Genomic DNA, 20,599 nt, shown 5'->3' on the forward strand with positions numbered 1-20,599 from the left:
GTAATCTACCTCAATTTGTTTGGGAGACAATGACAGTAACCAATGAGCAAATCTCTGATGTGACACACCTGGGATATTATTCTCAAAGAGAAGTTTTAGTGTAGAATGAGGAGTTTGCAAAGTGATTTTGTTGAACCCAACAATGTGTTCAGTTGCTTTGACTGCAAAGTACACACCAACCAGTTGTCTTGCACATGTCTCAAACCCTCTTTCAACAGGTGAGAGAAGCTTAGAAAAATAGCCCAAAATTCTCCACTCATCTCCTTGCAACTGCAGCAGCACAGCAGACACAGAAGTCTCTGATGTGTGCACTTGCAAAGCAAATGGAGCCGTAGGATCTACTGTGGACAAAGCAGGTGCAGTTTGTAAATTCATTTTCAATTGTTCAAATGAGGTTTGTTGTTCATCACCCCAAGGACCAAAATACTCACTATTTTCAAATTTTAAAAGATCATACAAAGGCCTGGCTTTGTCTGCAAAATTCTCAATGAACTCCCTTGAAAAATTTATAAGACCCAAGAAATGTCGTACTGCCTTGTGTGATGTTGGAACTGGCAAAGAAGCAATTGCCTGGATTCTTTCCTGAAGTGGTTGCCTTTTTCCTGGACTCAACAATACCCCTAAGAATCTGACCTCGGTCTGCATTAATTTGACCTTTTTAGTGTTCAATTTCAACCCTGCATCATGCAGCAGCTCAAACAACTCTTTCAGAAGTGAAACATGTGACTCTTTATCTTCTGTGGACAATAATATATCATCCACATACTGCAAAATACAATCAGGCCTCGAAAATTTAGATAATACCTTTGCCAATGCCTGATGAAAGATGCTCGGAGACAAATGAGCTCCCTGAGGTAACCTGCAGAAAAGGTATTGTTCATCCAAGAAAGTAAATGCAAACTTGTACTGACAACTCTTTTCAAGAGGTATACTGAAAAAACCATTACTGATGTCTAGTACAGAAAAGTATTTTGCCTTTGCATTCAGCCTTGCCATCATGTCATGAGTATCTGCAACAATGGGTGCTACATTGGGAGTATGTTTATTAAACATCCGCAGATCCAATATCATCCGATAAGAACCATCAGACTTCAAAACACACCACAAAGGATTGTTACTTACAGAATTAGCCTTTCGGATGACACCTTGTTTTAACAATTCCTGTATGATCTTTGACATAGACTCAATTGATTCTGGAGGCAATTTATACTGACGCTGGGGAGGAGGGTCACGCCCCTCGATATTTACAATGACATCTTTCATGGTCCCTACTTCATTCCTGAACTGAGCCCAAAGAGAAGGAAAAAGCTGTACAATTTCTGTCAATACCTCATCACCACCAGTTTCAGGCCACAGATGATCCGTTGACACAACATCATTTAAGCAAATACTTCCAACATGGCTATAATCACTAGGATCAATGACTACAGGTGTACAACCATTAGAATCCTTCCAGATCACTTGATTTCCTAGATCAACAACCCATCCAAATTTCTGCATAAAATCTGTGCCAAGTATATTTTCAGAGTCACGACAATACCAAATGTCAATTCCTGTTTTGAAAGAACTAGGTATTTCCAATATCACATCAGTAACTAAGGTTGCTCTAGTTCCACCTTTTCCACTAAAACCAACAATTGTACAAACTGGTGAATCTGGTTGTAACTTCAGATCAAGATTTGTAACACTTAATTGAGCTCCTGTATCAATGAGAAATACAACATTCTGTCCTGCTAGATTTACCTTGACAAATGGTCTTCCACATTCATCTAATGTAACTCGAGTCACAAATTCCAGTGGATGAGGTGTAGGAATTGTCTGTGATTGTCAGAAAGATGAAGGGGATGGAAAAAGTCCAGTATCCTTTTTAAGAGCACTCGGCATTCTATTCCTGGACTCTGTCTCCTTCACTGTCATCTCTCTGATCTGTCTGATTAATGGTGCATATGGAGACTGTGTTTGTCTGTTGTCAGTGTGAGTGGGGGCATTAGACTGTAATGGAGGTGCAGAAGGTCCGGTGGATAATTTTGGCATGAGACCGTTTTCCCTTTACCTGTCCCTTGTGTACCTGTCTCTGATTCTGCTCTCAAGAATTTTCTGCATTGCCACTTTAAGTGTCCAGGTATACCACAGAAATAACAATGGATATTGTTTCTTTGTGTAGTATTTTTTCCTCTTTGTTCTACGTAATCTCTGCTCTTGAATGTTACTGTGGGTCTAAATTTCAGCTGACTATCCTCCTTCTCATGAATTACAGCTATTTTAGCCTTCACCTGATTTTGCTTCATGGATCTCCTTACTCTGTCGATAAAAACTGTTGCTTCTTGCAATGATGGCTGAGTACTAGCCATTTGCTCTGAGGCAGGATCCAAATATTTGAACTTTTTCACAAAAAATCTGATCATGGATGTTGGCTCCTGATTAGGCCCAATTTCCATCACCATTCTATAAGCCTGCTCAAATTTTACCAAAAATGCAAATGGATCCTCATTAATATTAGTTTTTAATTGTTCCAAAAGTTCAGCAGTCGGAGAAGATTCTCCTGTGATGTAAGAATTTAATTGCCTAAATCTGTCTTCTCTAGTACTATGTGTCAATTCATGGTTCTCATTTAATCTGGGTGTGGTCTGTAACCTTCTTCCCATATGTGAGGGTAACCATACTTTGAAAATCTTGTTTTTCTGTTCATCATTAAGATTGTATTTGTCTGTGTTTGATTAAAAAATGTCTGCATTGTAAAAGGCATCCATCTTGTCATTGAATTTTGGAATGTCTTTTGCAATTTTCATTAACTGGTCGTGTATTTTTAGATTAATGCGTGCAGCTCTGTCATGGAATTTTTTCCGTTGTAATTCTTCTGCATGTAAATCTACTGATTCATCTAATTCTTGTGTGTCAGGTATAAATGATGCAGAAGCAGCATTGTCTTCTTGGTCTTTTGATCGTGTAACAACAGAAGCTTTTTTAATATCTTGTCTCAATTTGGACAATAATTCTGTTCTGGTATCAATTTGATCTTCCAATTGTTCAATATGTTCAGACAATATCAAACAATTTGGACAGTCAAAGTAATCCCCGTCAGCTTCATGTGTGCCACCTTGTGTGTCAGTATGATCAATGTCTTGTGTAATAGTACATATTTGTGTCTGAGTTTCAGTTTTATCAAAAACTAAATTATTGTACACTTGTACCATATGCATTACATTCTGAAGCTTCCTTTGTAACTTTTTTACAGAAAAAAACCTCTTATCAATTTTAAGATTCTCTGCTTCACATCGACTATACAAACTAGACCATAATTGTGCATTTGTATGGCTATGAACAAACTGAAACTGTATATTACTTTTCTTAGAGTATTCATGGATAAACTCCATTTCTCTTACCTATGGAATTTCTTTTCCTCCTGGATTGATCCAATCGTCAAATGGAGGAAAATCCTGTGTCCTTACTGATTCTTCAGAGCTCCGTCAGGATCGGACTTGCAGCACGTATCCTCACTACTGTAGGTTCCGTCTGATTCTTGTAACACGATATAGTGGAATTTCTGCGCCTTTAACAACTCAAACAGGTGTTTTAGCAATTTCCCCCCTGAAAGGCCTGAAATTCCTCACACAATAGACAAAAATCAGATCTGGCACTGGCTCGCCAAAATGTTAGAAAATGTATCTCAGTGAGGATTGGGAAGAAAAGCAAAAATAGAATTGTGTGGATAAAACAAAACTTATTTTAATGTCCATTCAAAAAGTGATTACAAAAATGAAGAAAAAGTAAATTATAAGTTCATTGCACACAAATTTAAGTATTAGGTTAAAAAGAAAATGGAAGCAAGCATTGATCTTACATATGGTCTTGTGGCATGATGTGTTCGTCCATGTAGAGAGCCTCAAGGTATGAGAACTGACCCATGCTTGAAAGAGACGGGTTTATATACAATTCCGTCCCATAGACTTTCATGGGTTACTATTTTCTCCTACATAGTATCCACATAAGGTAATCCAGTTCTATGTCCATAGCTTATACCATAAAAGTAGATTCCAGAATATTCCTAATGACTCTATGCATGACCTCATGTCATAGATTCCTATTCATACTTGTTTACCGGCTAGAAATAACGTTAGCTGTTCAAATATAGGTTGGGCTTGACAAGCAACCTCTAGCTTTTGACATGCAGGGGACAGATGGTCAATGACAAGACCTTCAGAATCTCCGGAATAGCTGACAATTCATTCACTTTCCCTATACCCTTGGTTCATTATATGAATCCCTGTAATTATCAATATGTAAATGATTATATATTATTATTATAGGATTTTACAGAGTGTCCATCTGCTGGCTTGGGTGTAGAGAAAGACCTGTCGGTCCCTATTCTACTATTTATACTGTGGTGAAATTAATGCCACTTCTGTTGTGTAAGGCCCTCATTTCTTTAAATGTGAACACTCCTGATAGGGTGTCCATCTGCTGGATTGGGTGTAGTAAAAGACCTGTCTGTCCCTATTACACTATTTCTACTGTGTTGAAATTGATGCCACTTTTGTGGTGTCTGCCAATAATTTTTGGAAATGTGAATACTCCTGGTTGGGTCTCCTTCATGCGTGTTGCCTGTAGCAGTAGGCCTCCAAGACCATCGGGGCTTCACTTCCTTGGACTCAACTACCCGTGTTACTTTCCTTAAAATTTTCTGACAATGGTAGTGTACAAAACTGATATTTGTGCCACCTGAGTGTGGCTCAGCATTAAAGCAGGTAGAGGTGATGCATGTGATATCAAGGCTCCCAGCAAAGAAGGCCTACACTGATCACTCACCCATTTCGTCTTTCTGTGACGTTCAATTGAAAGCTGTATATGGTGTCCCAGATCCCGATACCTCATGCCTGGCTGATTGCTACAGTTCCATGCTGCAATTTGTACTGTGGGTGTATTGAGGCCACTTTCCTGGCATCTGTCCTTCATTTGATGTGTTTTGGCAACATTTGGGGACGTTCTAAGGTGTTCCCATTGAGGTAAATGGCATTCAGTTATGTTCGGCGAATATTCAAATTAATAGTCGAATATTGCAAATTTGGCGAACGTAATCATGAACATTGAAATATTTGCTCATTTCTAAACGTGAGCACTATCTGACCGGGCAGTAGAGTAAGTTTGGCAGCTGCAGGAACCATCACCTTCTGCAGGACTTTCCAGTCACTTGGTATTTCTTAAGCCTGGGAAGATCAAATCAATTGCTGGAACACTTTTCGTTGGGGGGTTCGTGGGTTCCACCGGTCTAAGAAGGCCTCTTGTGGCTCACTAATCAGGAAGGATCCAATCTCTTTCAGTACATTCATTCCGAGAGCATGACAGGCCCACTGCCAACTTCTCCAGCGACCTATATGACCCTTTTTCGGCCTACATCCTTACCGCACACTCTGATCTCCATCCAGACCACCCCTGCGACCGGGGTGGGCAACTAGTTGGCTGCCGTCAATCTAATTACCAGCCCCCCACTCTGGCCGTAACACGTTCGGGAAATGATGTCTAAGCTTCTGGCATGGTGGTCACTTGCGACTCGGTATCAATTAGGCAATGAACAGCTCGCCCATTTATTCCAGCCCAAACGGTAGGACTGATAGAGATTAAGGCTATGTGCACACGTTGCAGATTTGACTGTGGAATTTTCTGTGCAGATTCTGCATTTCTTGGCAGAAAACGCAGGTCAGAATCTGCGCCTTTTTTTGGTGTGTGCACACGTTGCAGATTTTTGTGCAGATTTCTTCCTTTTTTTACCCCTGCAGATTTCTATTATGGAATGGGTGCAGAAACGCAGCAGATCTGCACAAAGAATTGACATGGTCCTTCTTTGAATCTGCTGCATTTTCCGTGCAGATTTTTCTGCACCATCAGCACAGCATTTTTTTTTGCCATTGATTTACATTGTACTGTAAATCACTTGCAGATCTGCAGCGTTTCTGCACGGAAAAAAAAGCTGCAGTTCTGCAGGAAATCCGCAACGTGTGCACATACCCTAAACCTCCGGGACTCTCGTCTCTCTTCCTAGGTCTTTTGGGCTCTGGGCTGTGGTCCCCCAGCCACGGATCCCACTAGTTTAATGGCTGCCGTGATAGGGACTGACCTCGTCTTGCACAGCCTCGGGCATAGTGTCCGGTGTTCCCACACCTGTAGCAAGTCGGATCCCATTCTGTATTGGGCTGTCTCGTTCCCTGGTGAGGCTTGATGCACAAATGGGCCTCAGAATCATTCCTATCTCTTGATGAGGGGGCCGCTCTCAATGTATCTTGGGCTTGAGCAGGGACTCTTCTAAAGCTGGACCACTCTTCCTGCATTTCTCTTATTTCTCTCCGGATCTCTCAGGCTCACTCCGGCTCAGCTGCGGGCGGGGTGGATACATCAATGCTCCGGACCATCCCAGTTAGGGCTGCCACCCCCTGCTCCTGCTCTCTCATGCATGCCTCCGCCCCTATTTCTAAGAATGTCATACGCGGGCTAGTATGCAGGCATTCTCGCAAAGCCTGTTTAAGCAGTGTGTCCCTGAGACCCGACACAAACTAATACTCTCAGTATTACATCAGGGGGTCCCACTCCTATAGCCCCCACTTCATCCCGATTAATGATGTGTGCATTCACCTCCTGCAATGCATTAATATACTGGGTCACAGACTCTCCTTCCCGCTGGATGCGGTGAAACAGTCGCATCCGTAACTCCCCAACGTTAGTGGGGTTGTAAGGTGGCCAGGGTGGTAGTCGGGGCAACGTGCTGTAGTGTTCCCACACTATAGCACCCCACAGATGAAATACAATGTCTCATCTACTGCATGGGCAGTGTGCACAACAATACACTCACATTTACTGTCGGGAGTCCCCTCGGCTTCTGTCACTCCGGCTCCGCATCCACGATCTCCACAAACCATTTCAGAGACAATGTCCTTTTTCAACAGTTCAACTTTACTGAACAATAAGGTATCCATCACATATGCAGCACAGTATACACAGAGTGGCATCTCTCCAGCTTTCCCTGCCATTCCTGCAACCTGTATTCTTCCCGGCAGTCCCTGTCTCGCTTCTGGCACTCTCTGCCTTTCTTCCGGCAATCCTTGCCTCGTTCCTGGACTATCTCTGTTCCGCTCCTGGACAATTTTTGTCCCTTCCATGCCTTCAGGCCCACCAGCTTCCTACTGTCCCCTGGTCTGGCTTCAATAGAAAAAGGTGCCAGGCTCGCCATCTCAGCTTCACCTGCCCCGGTCGTAGACCCCGGATCCTCCTCGGGTTGGTCTTTATTCACACTGGTGACCACCTGCACATTGCTCAGCCTAGGGCCCCTTCCTGCCATAGCAGCCTTGTCCCCACGTCTTGCAAACTGTCCTATCTCACTACTAACCAGGAAGTCCCTGTCTATATCCCCCTGCTCAATACTTCACTGATCTGTAGCCTCTCCCAACTGGAAAACCCCATGCTAACTAAACCTAAGCTGATAGTCCCTATCTCTAATGTGCCCCACTAATCTAACCCCACTATTACCCTGTACTGTCTTCTATCCTATCCCTACTTCCAAACATAATGTCTTCAAAAGGAGATTTGTAGTTAAATTTCCGCGCTGCCGCTAAGATGAATTTCAGGAGAGTATAGTTGATTCACAGTGGTTTTATTCAACGCATTTCAGGGGTCTCATGCCCCCTTCATCAGGAAATACCACCTGGTGGTATTTCCTGATGAAGGGGGCATGAGACCCCTGAAACGCGTTGAATAAAACCACTGTGAATCAACTATACTCTCCTGAAATTCATCTTAGCGGCAGCGCGGAAATTTAACTACAAATCTCCTTTTGAAGACATTATTTTCTCTGGTCGGTGAAGACCTGTGGATCTGCAGCAGCCGCTATCTACATGCTCTAATCTCATCCTAACCAGGTGAGCAAATTTGGTGTATATTCTCCTCTATGTAACGTGGATAAGACCCTATTGCGCTTTTTGTCTCCCCATTGTTTTGCAATACTTCCAAACATAACATACATCAAATACATCACATCACAGTACATAATCAATACAGCAACAATACATTAACATTAGTAAATGTCAAGGTGCCACACGTGATACATGTGTACAGCGTCCACAGAGGGGAAGACACCTGACGGACTCTGTCACCTCCTTACAGGGTCACCATGCCTTTCATCCAATATCTGAATTACTTTATCCAGTGTATCCAGCTCATGAAGGGGGGTGGAACATAACAGAACACCAAGCCTCACCATCCAGGGCCATCACAGCAATCTCAGCTTGCATAGCAGGGGTCATGGGGAGCATCACACAACATGCTCTTAACCCTCTCTGTCCAGTTCCACAGCATCATATTACTCCCCGTGAATTTTGGGAGATTGCTGAGCATGGCCCCCAATGGCAAGCTAGACCTTGGGGCACTCATGGTGGATTGATCTGCTACGTCTGGGTCTGTGTCCAAAGACTGCATCCCGCCAACTACGCCAAATGTTAACATAGGTACACGGATGCAGTGACACAGATGTGCAGAGCAAGGGTTAAACAATTATTCATTTTAGCAACACAGGAATAAACTCCTTTCAGGGAGGAAACAAGGGAAATGCAGTTAAAGGGCTGAGGCTTAAACAGGATAACAGTTACACTATGGATTCCATCCATCCCTCCATCCAGCCACTCCTCCATCTATCCCTCTTCCATCCATCCCTCATCCAGAGATTCATCCATCCATTTATTCATCCATCCATCCATCATCCATCCATCTATGCATCCAGCCATCCCTCCATCGCACACAAGCACAGTGACCAGTGATAACTTCGATGATGTCACCGCTAGACACTGATGCTGTGCTCGTAGCAGCTCATTCTCCCAGTGGTTCTCAACTTGGATGGTCCAGGTTAAAAACTGTTTATCCCCAGACTTGGATTACGAAATGGAACAGAATGACAGACAGGTGAGGGATATGGTGGTTTTATATATTTTTTTTATTACAGGAGATGAGGGCTTCAATAGAATGGGCGTTGGATGACTATAACTGTTATTTTTAAATAAGAAAGTAATAGTGTGTTTTTTTTATTTCCAATAAAGGACTTTATTCTGGATGCTTATTTATTTACAATATAACTATAGGATTAGTAATGGATTGGCGTCTTACAGACGTTCCATTACTAAACCGTGGGCTTGATGTACCTGGACAATACAAAGGTGACAGGTGACATCAACCCCACAAATATGAACCCCACTTGCCATCGCCACAAGGCAAGTGGGAAGAGCTCGGAAAAGTGCCAGAATTGGCACATCTAATAGAATAAAATGGGGGGACCCCACACCGTTTTTCTAAATTATAAGAAAACAGCATTGGGACCCCTCTATTCTTGAAAACTAGCCTTGCTAAAGCCAAAATCTGAGGGTTCCAGCCTGGCCGGTTATCCAAAATACAGGAGAACCTACACTGTTTTTTTAAAATTATTTATTTATAGCGCTGGCTCCAGCTGAATACTCTCACCAGCTGCTGTTATTAGCTGCAACAGGTGTAGGCTGATGGGAAAAGTAGTCGCATCAGCTGATGCCAGTGAACAGAGGTAACCTTTTTATCTCCGATCACAGCTGTGGGCTCATGCTGTCATTTGACAGCATGGGAACCGCATCTGTCTTATTAGTCATAATGATTTTACTGCCGATAAGAAGGAGTTGGTGCACTGTCATGCACATGACAGCCCGAGAAACACCCGGTATTGGTGGATCGAACTCGAACAGTTATATGTGACGTCCGTATTTGGTGTCCTGGCCCGAACAGTAGGTGTTTGGTATGGATGCAGAACTTGAGGAAGCCACACGCTGGTGGCGACACGCGTTGGGCGTTCCGGGCATCTTTAGCCCTGTCAGATGCAATGATTTTTCCATGACCCAGGTTATTTTCTTCCTCCTTGGCACATTGCTACCTTTAATGCTTCTCATACTTGCATTCATTTTTCACACCTCTGATCTCTGCGTTCTCTTTAGTATAGTATATTTTAGAGCATTAATAGATTTATAGTATATGTGCTGCTGCATTTTGCACTGGTATTTTTGCCTTATCTGCCACTCATCTGCATTATGTGGCACATTCCTTTATGTATCTGTATTGATATGTATTTTGTGCTTATTCCAGTTTTGTTATTTGTGTGATTTCCATGTTTCTTGCATATACACTCACTGGCCACTTTATTAGGTACACCTGTCCAACTTCTTGTTAACACTTAATTTCTAATCAGCCAATCACATGGCGGCAACTCAGTGCATTTAGGCATGTAGACATGGTCAAGACAATCTCCTGCAGTTCAAACCGAGCATCAGTATGGGGAAGAAAGGTGATTTGAGTGCCTTTGAACGTGGCATGGTTGTTGGTGCCAGAAGGGCTGGTCTGAGTATTTCAGAAACTGCTGATCTACTGGGATTTTCACGCACAACCATCTCTAGGGTTTACAGAGAATGGTCCGAAAAAGAAAAAAAATCCAGTGAGCGGCAGTTCTGTGGGCGGAAATGCCTTGTTGATGCCAGAGGTCAGAGGAGAATGGGCAGACTGGTTCGAGCTGATAGAAAGGCAACAGTGACTCAAATCGCCACCCGTTACAACCAAGGTAGGCCTAAGAGCATCTCTGAACGCACAGTGCGTCGAACTTTGAGGCAGATGGGCTACAGCAGCAGAAGACCACACCGGGTACCACTCCTTTCAGCTAAGAACAGGAAACTGAGGCTACAATTTGTACAAGCTCATCGAAATTGGACAGTAGAAGATTGGAAAAACGTTGCTTGGTCTGATGAGTCTCGATTTCTGCTGCGACATTCGGATGGTAGGGTCAGAATTTGGCGTAAACAACATGAAAGCATGGATCCATCCTGCCTTGTATGGAGCATCTTTGGGATGTGCAGCCGACAAATCTGCGGCAACTGTGTGATGCCATCATGTCAATATGGACCAAAATCTCTGAGGAATGCTTCCAGCACCTTGTTGAATCTATGCCACGAAGAATTGAGGCAGTTCTGAAGGCAAAAGGGGGTCCAACCCGTTACTAGCATGGTGTACCTAATAAAGTGGCCGGTGAGTGTATATTTGTGCTATAAGAGTTATCGCTCAGTGTGCCCTGGGTGGTATACAGATTTGTCAACGTTATATCCTCTGTGCAATTTGCCTGGGTTTCATTACAATTACCATTTGTGTATCCAATAAGTGGACATATTTTCTATGGGTGGTCTGACAGGGGTGATTAACTGATTGTGTTAATCACAGTTTCTGTAGTCTTGTCGCAGACTTTTTAAGTGTTTTTAATATTCTGTTGTGTGTGTAGCTGTAGCTGTTCATTAATAAAGAAATTATTTTTGTATTTTGATTGGTGATCCCATTGCATATGGCATGTCTTTTTCTTATTTTGTTAATTGTCTATAGGTGATCTCAATATTATTGGCAGTGGTGCCCTTCATCAATTTTCTATTCGCTGATACCAGTGAACAGAGGCAAACTTTATACCTCCGATCACAGCTGAGTGGCTCACGCTGTCTTTTGACAGCGTGGGAACCGCGGCTCTGACCGGCGGGGATGATTTCACCTGTGATCAGAACCAGTGATTGCCACGCTGTCATGCACATGACAGCATGACAAACACCCGGTGTTCGGGCAGCCGAACCCGAACAGTAGCACGGACTTCCTGATGAAGTCCTTGTTCGGTGTCTGTGCGCGAACAGCAGGTGTTCGGTACGGATGCTGAATTTTACTGTCCCAGTTCGCTGATCTCTAAAAACGAGCAAAAAAGTCCACAGAATCTTTGATTAAACATAAAATGGATAAATATTTAAAGACTTCTTAGCATAAAAGACTAATTCAATGTATAATTCACTTCTGACATTGAATTTAAAGAGGACCTTTCATGAGTGTGAATATGGTAAACTGGCCATATGATAGAGTAGTAGCTGCAGAGCTGAGTAAAATGTAGTGTGTTAATTTCTTCTATCCATTGTTGCTAAGATATTACCATAGGGTCATTCCACATCAAGTGGACCAGTTTTAAAAATCGTCCCCACTCGACCTTCTCCGATTTTGCTGAAAATTTATAAGGATGTACATGTATGTTTGAAAAGAGGTTCTGTAAATTTTTAGGGCCAGATCTCAAATACATTGGGCACTGTTGACCTTTCACTGGAGGTTCCACCAAGCCTGCGGCTTCAGCTAAGAGGATTTTGCAAATTTTGGCACATAGCCATTAGAGTTCTATACTGGCTATGATGCTGAAATTTGGCATACTAGCTCAACTTTTGCTGCTAAACACGATAAAATTATTACCGGCTATGACAAAACAATATTTCGGCCGCAATTTTGTGTCAAAGTAGCTTGAAAAACGCGTCGCATAAAATTTATGCCAAACTTTGCCCATATATAACTCAAGACCAAAAACCAATAGTAACTGGTGCTTTGCCCTGTACACCAAACATCTACATGACTTTGCATTGCTGCAATATCACGGTCAAAGCATATGTATTTGTGGAAATATTCACACCCACATATGATGAAAAACTTAAAAAAACACGAATTTTACCTATTTTTAGGTCAAATTTCTCAAAAAGGGTACCCCTAAAATATATTAATTCTGATATCATTAGAAAGAGCACATTTTTCTCTACAATGATCATTGTTGTTTTTTTTGGAGTCTCTCAGTTTAAGAAATGAAAAATGCCACTGAACATGGTGTTATTTATTAATACGCAATGAATGGTAACTGCACTATTCAAACCCTTGCGTTGGTCCATGGTGGTTATACCACAACCAATTCCCTAAGAATTGGTATTATAATTCTATTAAGAATTGTAATAATGCTGTCTTTCGAGAATTGGCAGCCCCATCGCCTAGGAGCCATGGCCGATAGCCATGCAAGGCGAGCCTCGGGCGGTCTCTTTATTGCAGATTCCGAAGCCTGAGGGTGGGTGTCTTTGCCTAGGATCCCAAGCCTAATATTGGGTATCTTTTGTTGGTTCCCAAGCCATAATGTTCAGTCTACGTGGTCTGGAATTGTTGCTGAATTTGCAACATAATCGGTTCAAAGAAGCTGTATTGTCGGCCCATTGCTGTTGCAGCTGGTGCTGGAATTATTGCAATGATTGACTGCTCTGGAATCCAGCATGTATCATTTCTCACAGGCCAGTGAAAGAAGCTAGCTAGTCCATGAGGATGCATAAAATTTATTAATGCATCATGCTTGTCGACTGAAATTTCAGAAATATTTCCAATCCACCAGTTCCTATCGTAAATGCAGGCAATGTATTGCCCTGGCTGGAGGTTTGCAATTGGCACAAAAGGCATTTCTGATCTGACAGATCTATCTACATGGGCAATGAAAGATGATGGGTCATTTGACTCCCTTGAAATGCGAATCTTTTTGTCATCAATTGGCACAAACTGGTGTTTTTCTCTTGTTCCAGCAATTGTATGTCCATCTTTGAACCTTTCCTCTTGAACTACCCGTATTTCGTCAATTTTTTCTTTTGGAACAAAAAAACTTGATTCCATGCAGTTGCTCGTTGCAAAAGTTGAATAAATCCACCGGGGTCAGTATTTGGTTTTCAGTTGGGCGTTGAAGACTGGCACGAGCTGCCAACCTCTTTGCTGTCCCTCCAATCCCATCACAGGGTGACTTTCCATGACTGGTACCAAAAAAATTCCATTCAGCGCTGATATTGAAATCAGCATTGTGGTGGCACAAGTTGAGAAAATTTTTGAAATTTTTGTACTGGGCTGCAGATCCATCGCTGAAGTAGTGGATATGACGAATCCCATAGATGAGAGTCTTGAGATACTCCACAATTACTGTTAAGAAAGTGTGGACTGCAACTGTGTCATGTCGTGAGCAATCACTGATTATGCACAAGCTGATGTTCTGCGCAGCTTCACCATTTAACTCCTTGAAGTAAATTACAAATGGGTGTACTGTAGCTTGACTATTTTCCCAGTGGAAACCTTGAATGGCATCTTGAACAATAAATGAGTAATTTTCAGCAAAGTCCATAAGGATCACAAGCTCTCCAGGTCTCAGATTTTCCTTCAACGATTTCAGATAGCAACTTTGATGCTTGGCGATGTAGTGATGGCTACAACGTTTAGAAATTTTCAAAACCAATTCTTCAATGAAATCTTCTATAGTCAGTTGTTTGGTATCAAGCATGTCTCGATCAGTGTGAATCCATTGTTTGAACTCAATAATATCTTCAGGGTCACTGTTGACAAACACATTTACTGGAAATTCTTTTAAAACTTCAGGACCCGGGCATTTATCACAACGGCCAAGCATACAGTCCTTGGATTCAATTCCACAGACCATTTTGCACATGAGCTCTTTGTAGTCATCTATTGGGCATGCTGGAAGCATTAGTTTGACATTTTGGTGAATGGTACACACACAAACGGAATGTGTTCCAGCAGATCCAACGGTTACGCACCACTTTGGCCGAAGCTCACAAAACTTGGAAAATCCAATTTCAGGGCCATTCCGATCCCGATAGGCAACAAACATTTCCCTCATATTGCTCAGTAATAGTCGCTTTTGCATCTGCTTTTTTTCTCCTGCTATTCGCACTGATACATAGTCTTTTTTACCAGGGCACATTCGACTGAATTCATCATCCTCAAAAAATGCCTGCACCTTTTTCTTCACTTCCTCAGAAACTTTCTTGCCACACTTGATTCTAGGTAAGACTAAGATCCCATGTTCACATTTAAGCTTTCGAGCTTGTTTGACCATTCGTTCAGAGACACCAAATTCGTCTGATATAGCCTTAATGGACCAACTTTTAGGTGCCAATGTCAAGATTTGGACCTTTTCTGCCCGACTGGACACCTGCAGCTTTTGCTTCAAATCTGCCAAAAGGTGATTGTAATCCAGACACATTTTGCACTGTGCTGTTTTTGTTTGCTCCATGTCTTTCGGCTCAAGCCCTCCAATTAAAGCAATCTTGCTAGAAAATGCATTTTGTACCAAGCTTATCTTTCTCCTTGCATATCCAAGTGAATCCCGCTGGCTTACCCATGGATATTTCAGAGGAGAGATGCCAATGGATGTTAAGCTTGAATTTAGACTTTCAGGAGAACATTCCATTCCATCTGGATCTGATTCAGAGGAAACTGGATCAGCTGATTTTTTCCTGTTAGCAAATTCTGTTCGACATGATGCACACATCTTCTGGCCAGGCTTCACATCATTCTTTGTAAATTCGTTCAACTGGTCAGCTGCTAACAAATTGATAGCTCACAAATTCTTTTTGGTGTTATGACCTTTCTTCCCAAAAGGATTGCAACACGATTTTTGCAAATGCTTATATTTGGTCAAGAATGAAGCTTCATGGTGTAAACAGATTTGTGAATGTTCATCAAAATTTAGTCCCACTCGTCGACGCAGCAATTTCTGTTCATCCAATCCAAAGCTTGTAAACAATTTCAACTCATCCTTGCTATGGGTGAATGTCTTAAGGTGGCACTGCGAATTGTTCGCAAGGCCGATAGAGCACTGGGCCGATTCTTCATCAATTTAATTCTCCATCGCTAAAAAATAAATAATATATATGCATTAAAATGTAACAATAGTCAATAACTTTTTTAAATAAAGATACCCAATATTAGGCTTGGGATTCTAGGCAAAGACACCCACCCTCAGGCTTCGGAACCTGCAATAAAGAGACCGCCCGAGGCTCGCCTTGCACGGCTATCGGCCATGGCTCCTAGGCGATGGGGCTGCCAATTCTCGAAAGACAGCATTATTACAATTCTTAATAGGATTATAATACCAATTCTTAGGGAATTTGTTGTGGTATAAGCACCATGGACCAACGCAAGGGTTTGAATAGTGCAGTTACCATTCATTGCGTATTAATAAATAACACCATGTTCAGTGGCATTTTTCATTTCTTAAACTGAGAGACTCCAAAAAAAACAACAATGATCATTGTAGAGAAAAATGTGCTCTTTCTAATGATATCAGAATTAATATATTTTAGGGGTACCCTTTTTGAGAAATTTGACCTAAAAATAGGTAAAATTCGTGTTTTTTTAAGTTTTTCATCATATGTGGGTGTGAATATTTCCACAAATACATATGCTTTGACCGTGATATTGCAGCAATGCAAAGTCATGTAGATGTTTGGTGTACAGGGCAAAGCACCAGTTACTATTGGTTTTTGGTCTTGAGTTATATATGGGCAAAGTTTGGCATAAATTTTATGCAACGCGTTTTTCAAGCTACTTTGACACAAAATTGCGGCCGAAATATTGTTTTGTCATAGCCGGTAATAATTTTATCGTGTTTAGCAGCATAAGTTGAGCTAGTATGCCAAATTTCAGCATCATAGCCAGTATAGAACTCTAATGGCTTTGTGCCAAAGTTTGGAAAATCCTCTTAGCTGAAGCCGCAGGCTTGGTGAACCCTCCAGTGAAAGGTCAACAGTGCCCAATGTATTTGAGATCTGGCCCTAAAAATTTACAGAACCTCTTTTCAAACATACATGTACATCCTTATAAATTTTCAGCAAAATCGGAGAAGGTCGAGTGGGGACCACTGGTCCACTTGACATGGAATGACCCCATAGTTTGTAAAGTTTAGCCAATAATTTATGTAATGTTCAACTGGGTGTTAATAGGCATTTGTCTCTGGGGGCATATATTTCTTCCCCTGTATGAGTATGACCAATAATAAGCCAACAGCAACACACAAAGAAAAAAAGAAGAACATGCCCTCCTCTCCTCACTAATCTCTGTAGCTCTGGAGTAGAGATAAAGAAAAGTTGAGTTATGCATCATTAGACCTACTTCCACAGATCTTATCTCATGATAGTAAGTCAGTGTGGGGGGGAGGGTGAGAGCTGAGGTGTTGGTAATGATATATAATTCAGCTCTGCAATAGCTCTATACAGTAGCTGCAGATATATGTATCATTACAAACACCTGTAGATATCATCTCACAGTGCTGTCTGCTGTCACTCTCCCTCACACTGACAGCCATGAGATGAAATCTGGAAGTGTGTTATCATTATCCATAACTCTGCTGTGCTGTAGCTCTACACAGTAGATGCAAAGATTAATCAGGTGAGGAGGGCGTTTCTCTTACTCTCCTGCTTGACTCAGCCTGCTTATGATTGGTCAACCTCATGCAGGAGAAGCGGTATAAGCTCTTAGAGAAAAATCTCTGATAATGGCCACTTGAACTTTACATAAACTATAGCCTAAGATATACCAGCTAACATTTCCGCAATGAAGAGGAGAAATTAAAAATATAAAAACGCAGTACCCAACTCGGCAGCCATTATTCCATGATGTGGCTAGTTTACCATGATAAAACTAGTGAAAGGTTCTCTTTAAAAATAACATTAAAATGTCATCAAAGTGGCACATATGAAAGAATCCTCCTTTTCCTTTCCCTAAATGTGATTAATTTCAGTAATTGATTGCTCACTGGTGATTTTATGTCAACAGATAATACTTCCATTCAGGAAAGATGCAAAATTGGAATGAAGCTGGAATATCCCAGTGGACATGCTATCAAGAATGTGTGGTTTCCAAAGGGATGCAGCATGCTTGCTTATGAAAAACTGGATGACATATTAGACACATGCCTGCGGGGGAAGTTTATTCACATTTTTGGAGACTCAACTTTAAAACAGTGGTTTAGCTATATTGAGAGCAAAATAAAAAGTAAGTTTTTCTTCTAACAAAAGAATAAATATTGCCAGACTGAATAACAATTTAGAAAAAGTGAACAAATCAATGTAATTAGCATCCAGTGCATTCTTGTTTTGAACTGAAGTATAACAGCGACAATACTATATAATGGATCTGTCTGCTTTCTGTTTTTTTCTTAATTGGAAGAAATGTTCTACCTGTAGGACTTTATGTCCAATCTCAAAACAAAAATGGACCCCATATAAATCCATGGAGCCTCTTAGCCTCTGTTTAAACCAGCACATGATGCTAATTCAGCTGATCTGTTCTATTTGTCTGTTTTAAATGGAACATACAAATGTAAAATGTAAATGTGCATGTGAAGAGCGCTTGACACTGATATTGTCGATGTTTGGTGGGAACCCTCCCATAACCTTAACCCATCCCACCAAATGAAATACCTAATAACCTCCCCCAACTACAAGCCCCAAAATTAAGACGATGACACCATAATTTTGGATAATTTCATCCACAGCAGCCTTTATTTGTACAACATGCAAATATTTAACAATAATATAAATAAGACAAGGGGAGGGTCCTTGAAGATCCCAAAATCTGGTGATTACCCAAACATAACCTGTGGACATAATAAACAGACCATAGATTACTCCCAGCCGTTACCCCACTGGCTCGGGGCACCATCACCCCAAGGGGTTCCATTGATTACTTAAACCCTGGGGATCCGACTAACCATTGCCGTAAATCCCCCCAAAATCATCAGACCAAAACCATATTGTATTACCAATTGAGGAATCCATATTCCAATTTAGCACCAACTTCAGGGACCCCCCCCAACCACCATAAGCCACCATGACCCAATCATTAACCCAAATAAATCCCACCGGAACATATAAAAAATTAGGGTGGGCAGGCAGGACTGTTCTTGCCTACTGTGAGCGGGAAACTAAAGTATCCCACAGAACTGTCATTATGGGAGAGTAATAAACAGTTGTGTCCATAGTTCCAATATTTATGGACACAACTGTTTATCACTCTCCCATAATTACAGTTCTGTGCTGTGTTGTGTATAAATATGTGGTTCTTCAGATGTTGTATTAGTCTATGCCTGATGAAGAGGCCTGAGTAGTCTCGAAAGCTTGCAATTTGTTACCATCTTTTCAGTTAGCCATTAAAAAGGTATCAACCACTGAGGACTCTCAATTCCAAATATTATTCTAAAATATATAAATAACTTGAAAACTAAAGCAAAATTGTTTATAAAATGGGGACTGTAGATGTTACAGAGCATAAAGAGTGCCAGTCAAAAAAAAGTTGTCAAAAATATGCAAAAAGACACGAAAAGAAACAAACACAATAAATTGGCCGTTCCATTTCAATTAAATTTCAATGTAGTCAAGAGTCCGAAAAAGTAGAATAATAAAAAATAATATAATAATAATAATAATAATAAATATAAGATATATACCTGAACATCTGTAGAAAGCCATACGGGAACCGCTACCTCATGCGTATCACAATATAAAGTTAGCTTTCTCAGGAGAAGTCTATTTTCTATTTTCTTATTGTTGGTTATTATCCATGTGGGGTGTTTTTTGCCTTATTTTAGCATAGAATATTGTACTTTCTTCTATTTGCACAATTTTTTATTACTTTTACATGTCTATGTACGGTTCTGTGGACTTCTATGTAAAAAAAAATCTCTGTATGCACAGCGTCTTGAAAAAGTGTTCATAACCTTTGTAAATTGCCTCTTCAGAGAAAAAGAGGACTTAAACTCTATAGCGCCACCTATTGGAAGTAGTGATCCTACAAATCAACCCTTTAACGAGTCTTGCAATATGACTTAGGGTAAAAGCCATATCAGTATCTCAATTCGCAGCACTGTTTCGAGCTGTTGGCCCTCGTCAGGGCGAAACATGATAACTGCTTAGGCTAGGTGAGAGGCTCTGGACTGAGGTCTAAGGGGAAATGGATTGCCCCGTCTAGGCCTAGGGGTACTCGGTACCGGGTATTTCGGTTCGCAGGGGGATGTAACGGTGGCTGACCCGGTCCGTGGCCCTAAGGACGTCCGTGTAAAAGGGAAAGGTCTTTAAAGGGGAAATGTTCATGATGCCACCTGTGGTATTCGGTCAGGGTGACCGACGCTGCTTTAAGGGGTCCGCTGGGGCGATGTTATGGCAGCTAGATGGTATACCTTCCCACAGGTGAAGTGTGTCCCCAGGGCTTCCCAGTGTGTAGATGGTGAATGGTGAGAGGTGCAGTGAAGAACGAGGACACAAGGTTGCAGTCTCTTTACCTTTTACTGTAGACTTCAGCATCCACAGTCCAGGGCACCAGATCACGGGGCAGGCAGACTCCGGCCGGTTTGGAGGCAAGTCCAGAGTCCCCTTATTCAGGTAGAAATCAGTTGCCTTCCTTTAGTGCTGTAGTGTTGTAGTACCTTACTGCTAAGCCTCTCATAAGGTCCTCACAGATGTCGTAGATGTTAGTGGTGTTATATCTTTCTCTCTCTGTCCCCCAGATGGATAGGACAAACCTGTATGACCGGTGGCTTGAGGCGTTTTACAGGGACTCTATCATGCCCCAGCCTCTCGTGGGTTCCACCTTGCCTCCTGGGTGTAGGGGCGGATCAGCAACGTGGAATTAGCTGTCCTGCCGGTCTCAGGAGCAAGGCATAAAGGACTGTTGCTCCCTCGGTGTCCGGCTACTGGGATCCTGCACCTCAGAAGGAGGTAGCCTGTGTAGGGCAGAACTCCTCCTGGTATCCACTCCTTTTGCTATGACTTCTTCACCCTCTCTACAATACAATTCTCTTTAGTGTCTGTTCTTAGAAACTGCCGCACTTAGGGCAGGCACAGCTTCGTGTCCTTCTGTCTAGGCCTCTGACAGGTTCCCACCCCTGTCAGAGACCAACTACCTG

The 20,599-nt window shown here is 41.9% G+C and overlaps 1 protein-coding gene across 2 annotated transcripts in view; it reads left to right on the forward strand.

The window, feature by feature from the left end:
• Positions 1–20,599, forward strand: part of LOC143764709 (NXPE family member 4-like) — a 417,919-nt gene that overhangs the window by 352,568 nt on the left and 44,752 nt on the right. For both annotated transcript variants that reach the window (XM_077250562.1, XM_077250564.1), the window contains one exon: positions 17,473–17,691. In XM_077250562.1, coding sequence (XP_077106677.1) covers positions 17,473–17,691 — 219 coding nt within the window. The remainder of the gene's footprint in view (positions 1–17,472; positions 17,692–20,599) is intronic.

This window comes from Ranitomeya variabilis, chromosome 4 (genome assembly GCF_051348905.1).
Source record: "Ranitomeya variabilis isolate aRanVar5 chromosome 4, aRanVar5.hap1, whole genome shotgun sequence".
NCBI classification, from domain to species: domain Eukaryota; kingdom Metazoa; phylum Chordata; class Amphibia; order Anura; family Dendrobatidae; genus Ranitomeya; species Ranitomeya variabilis.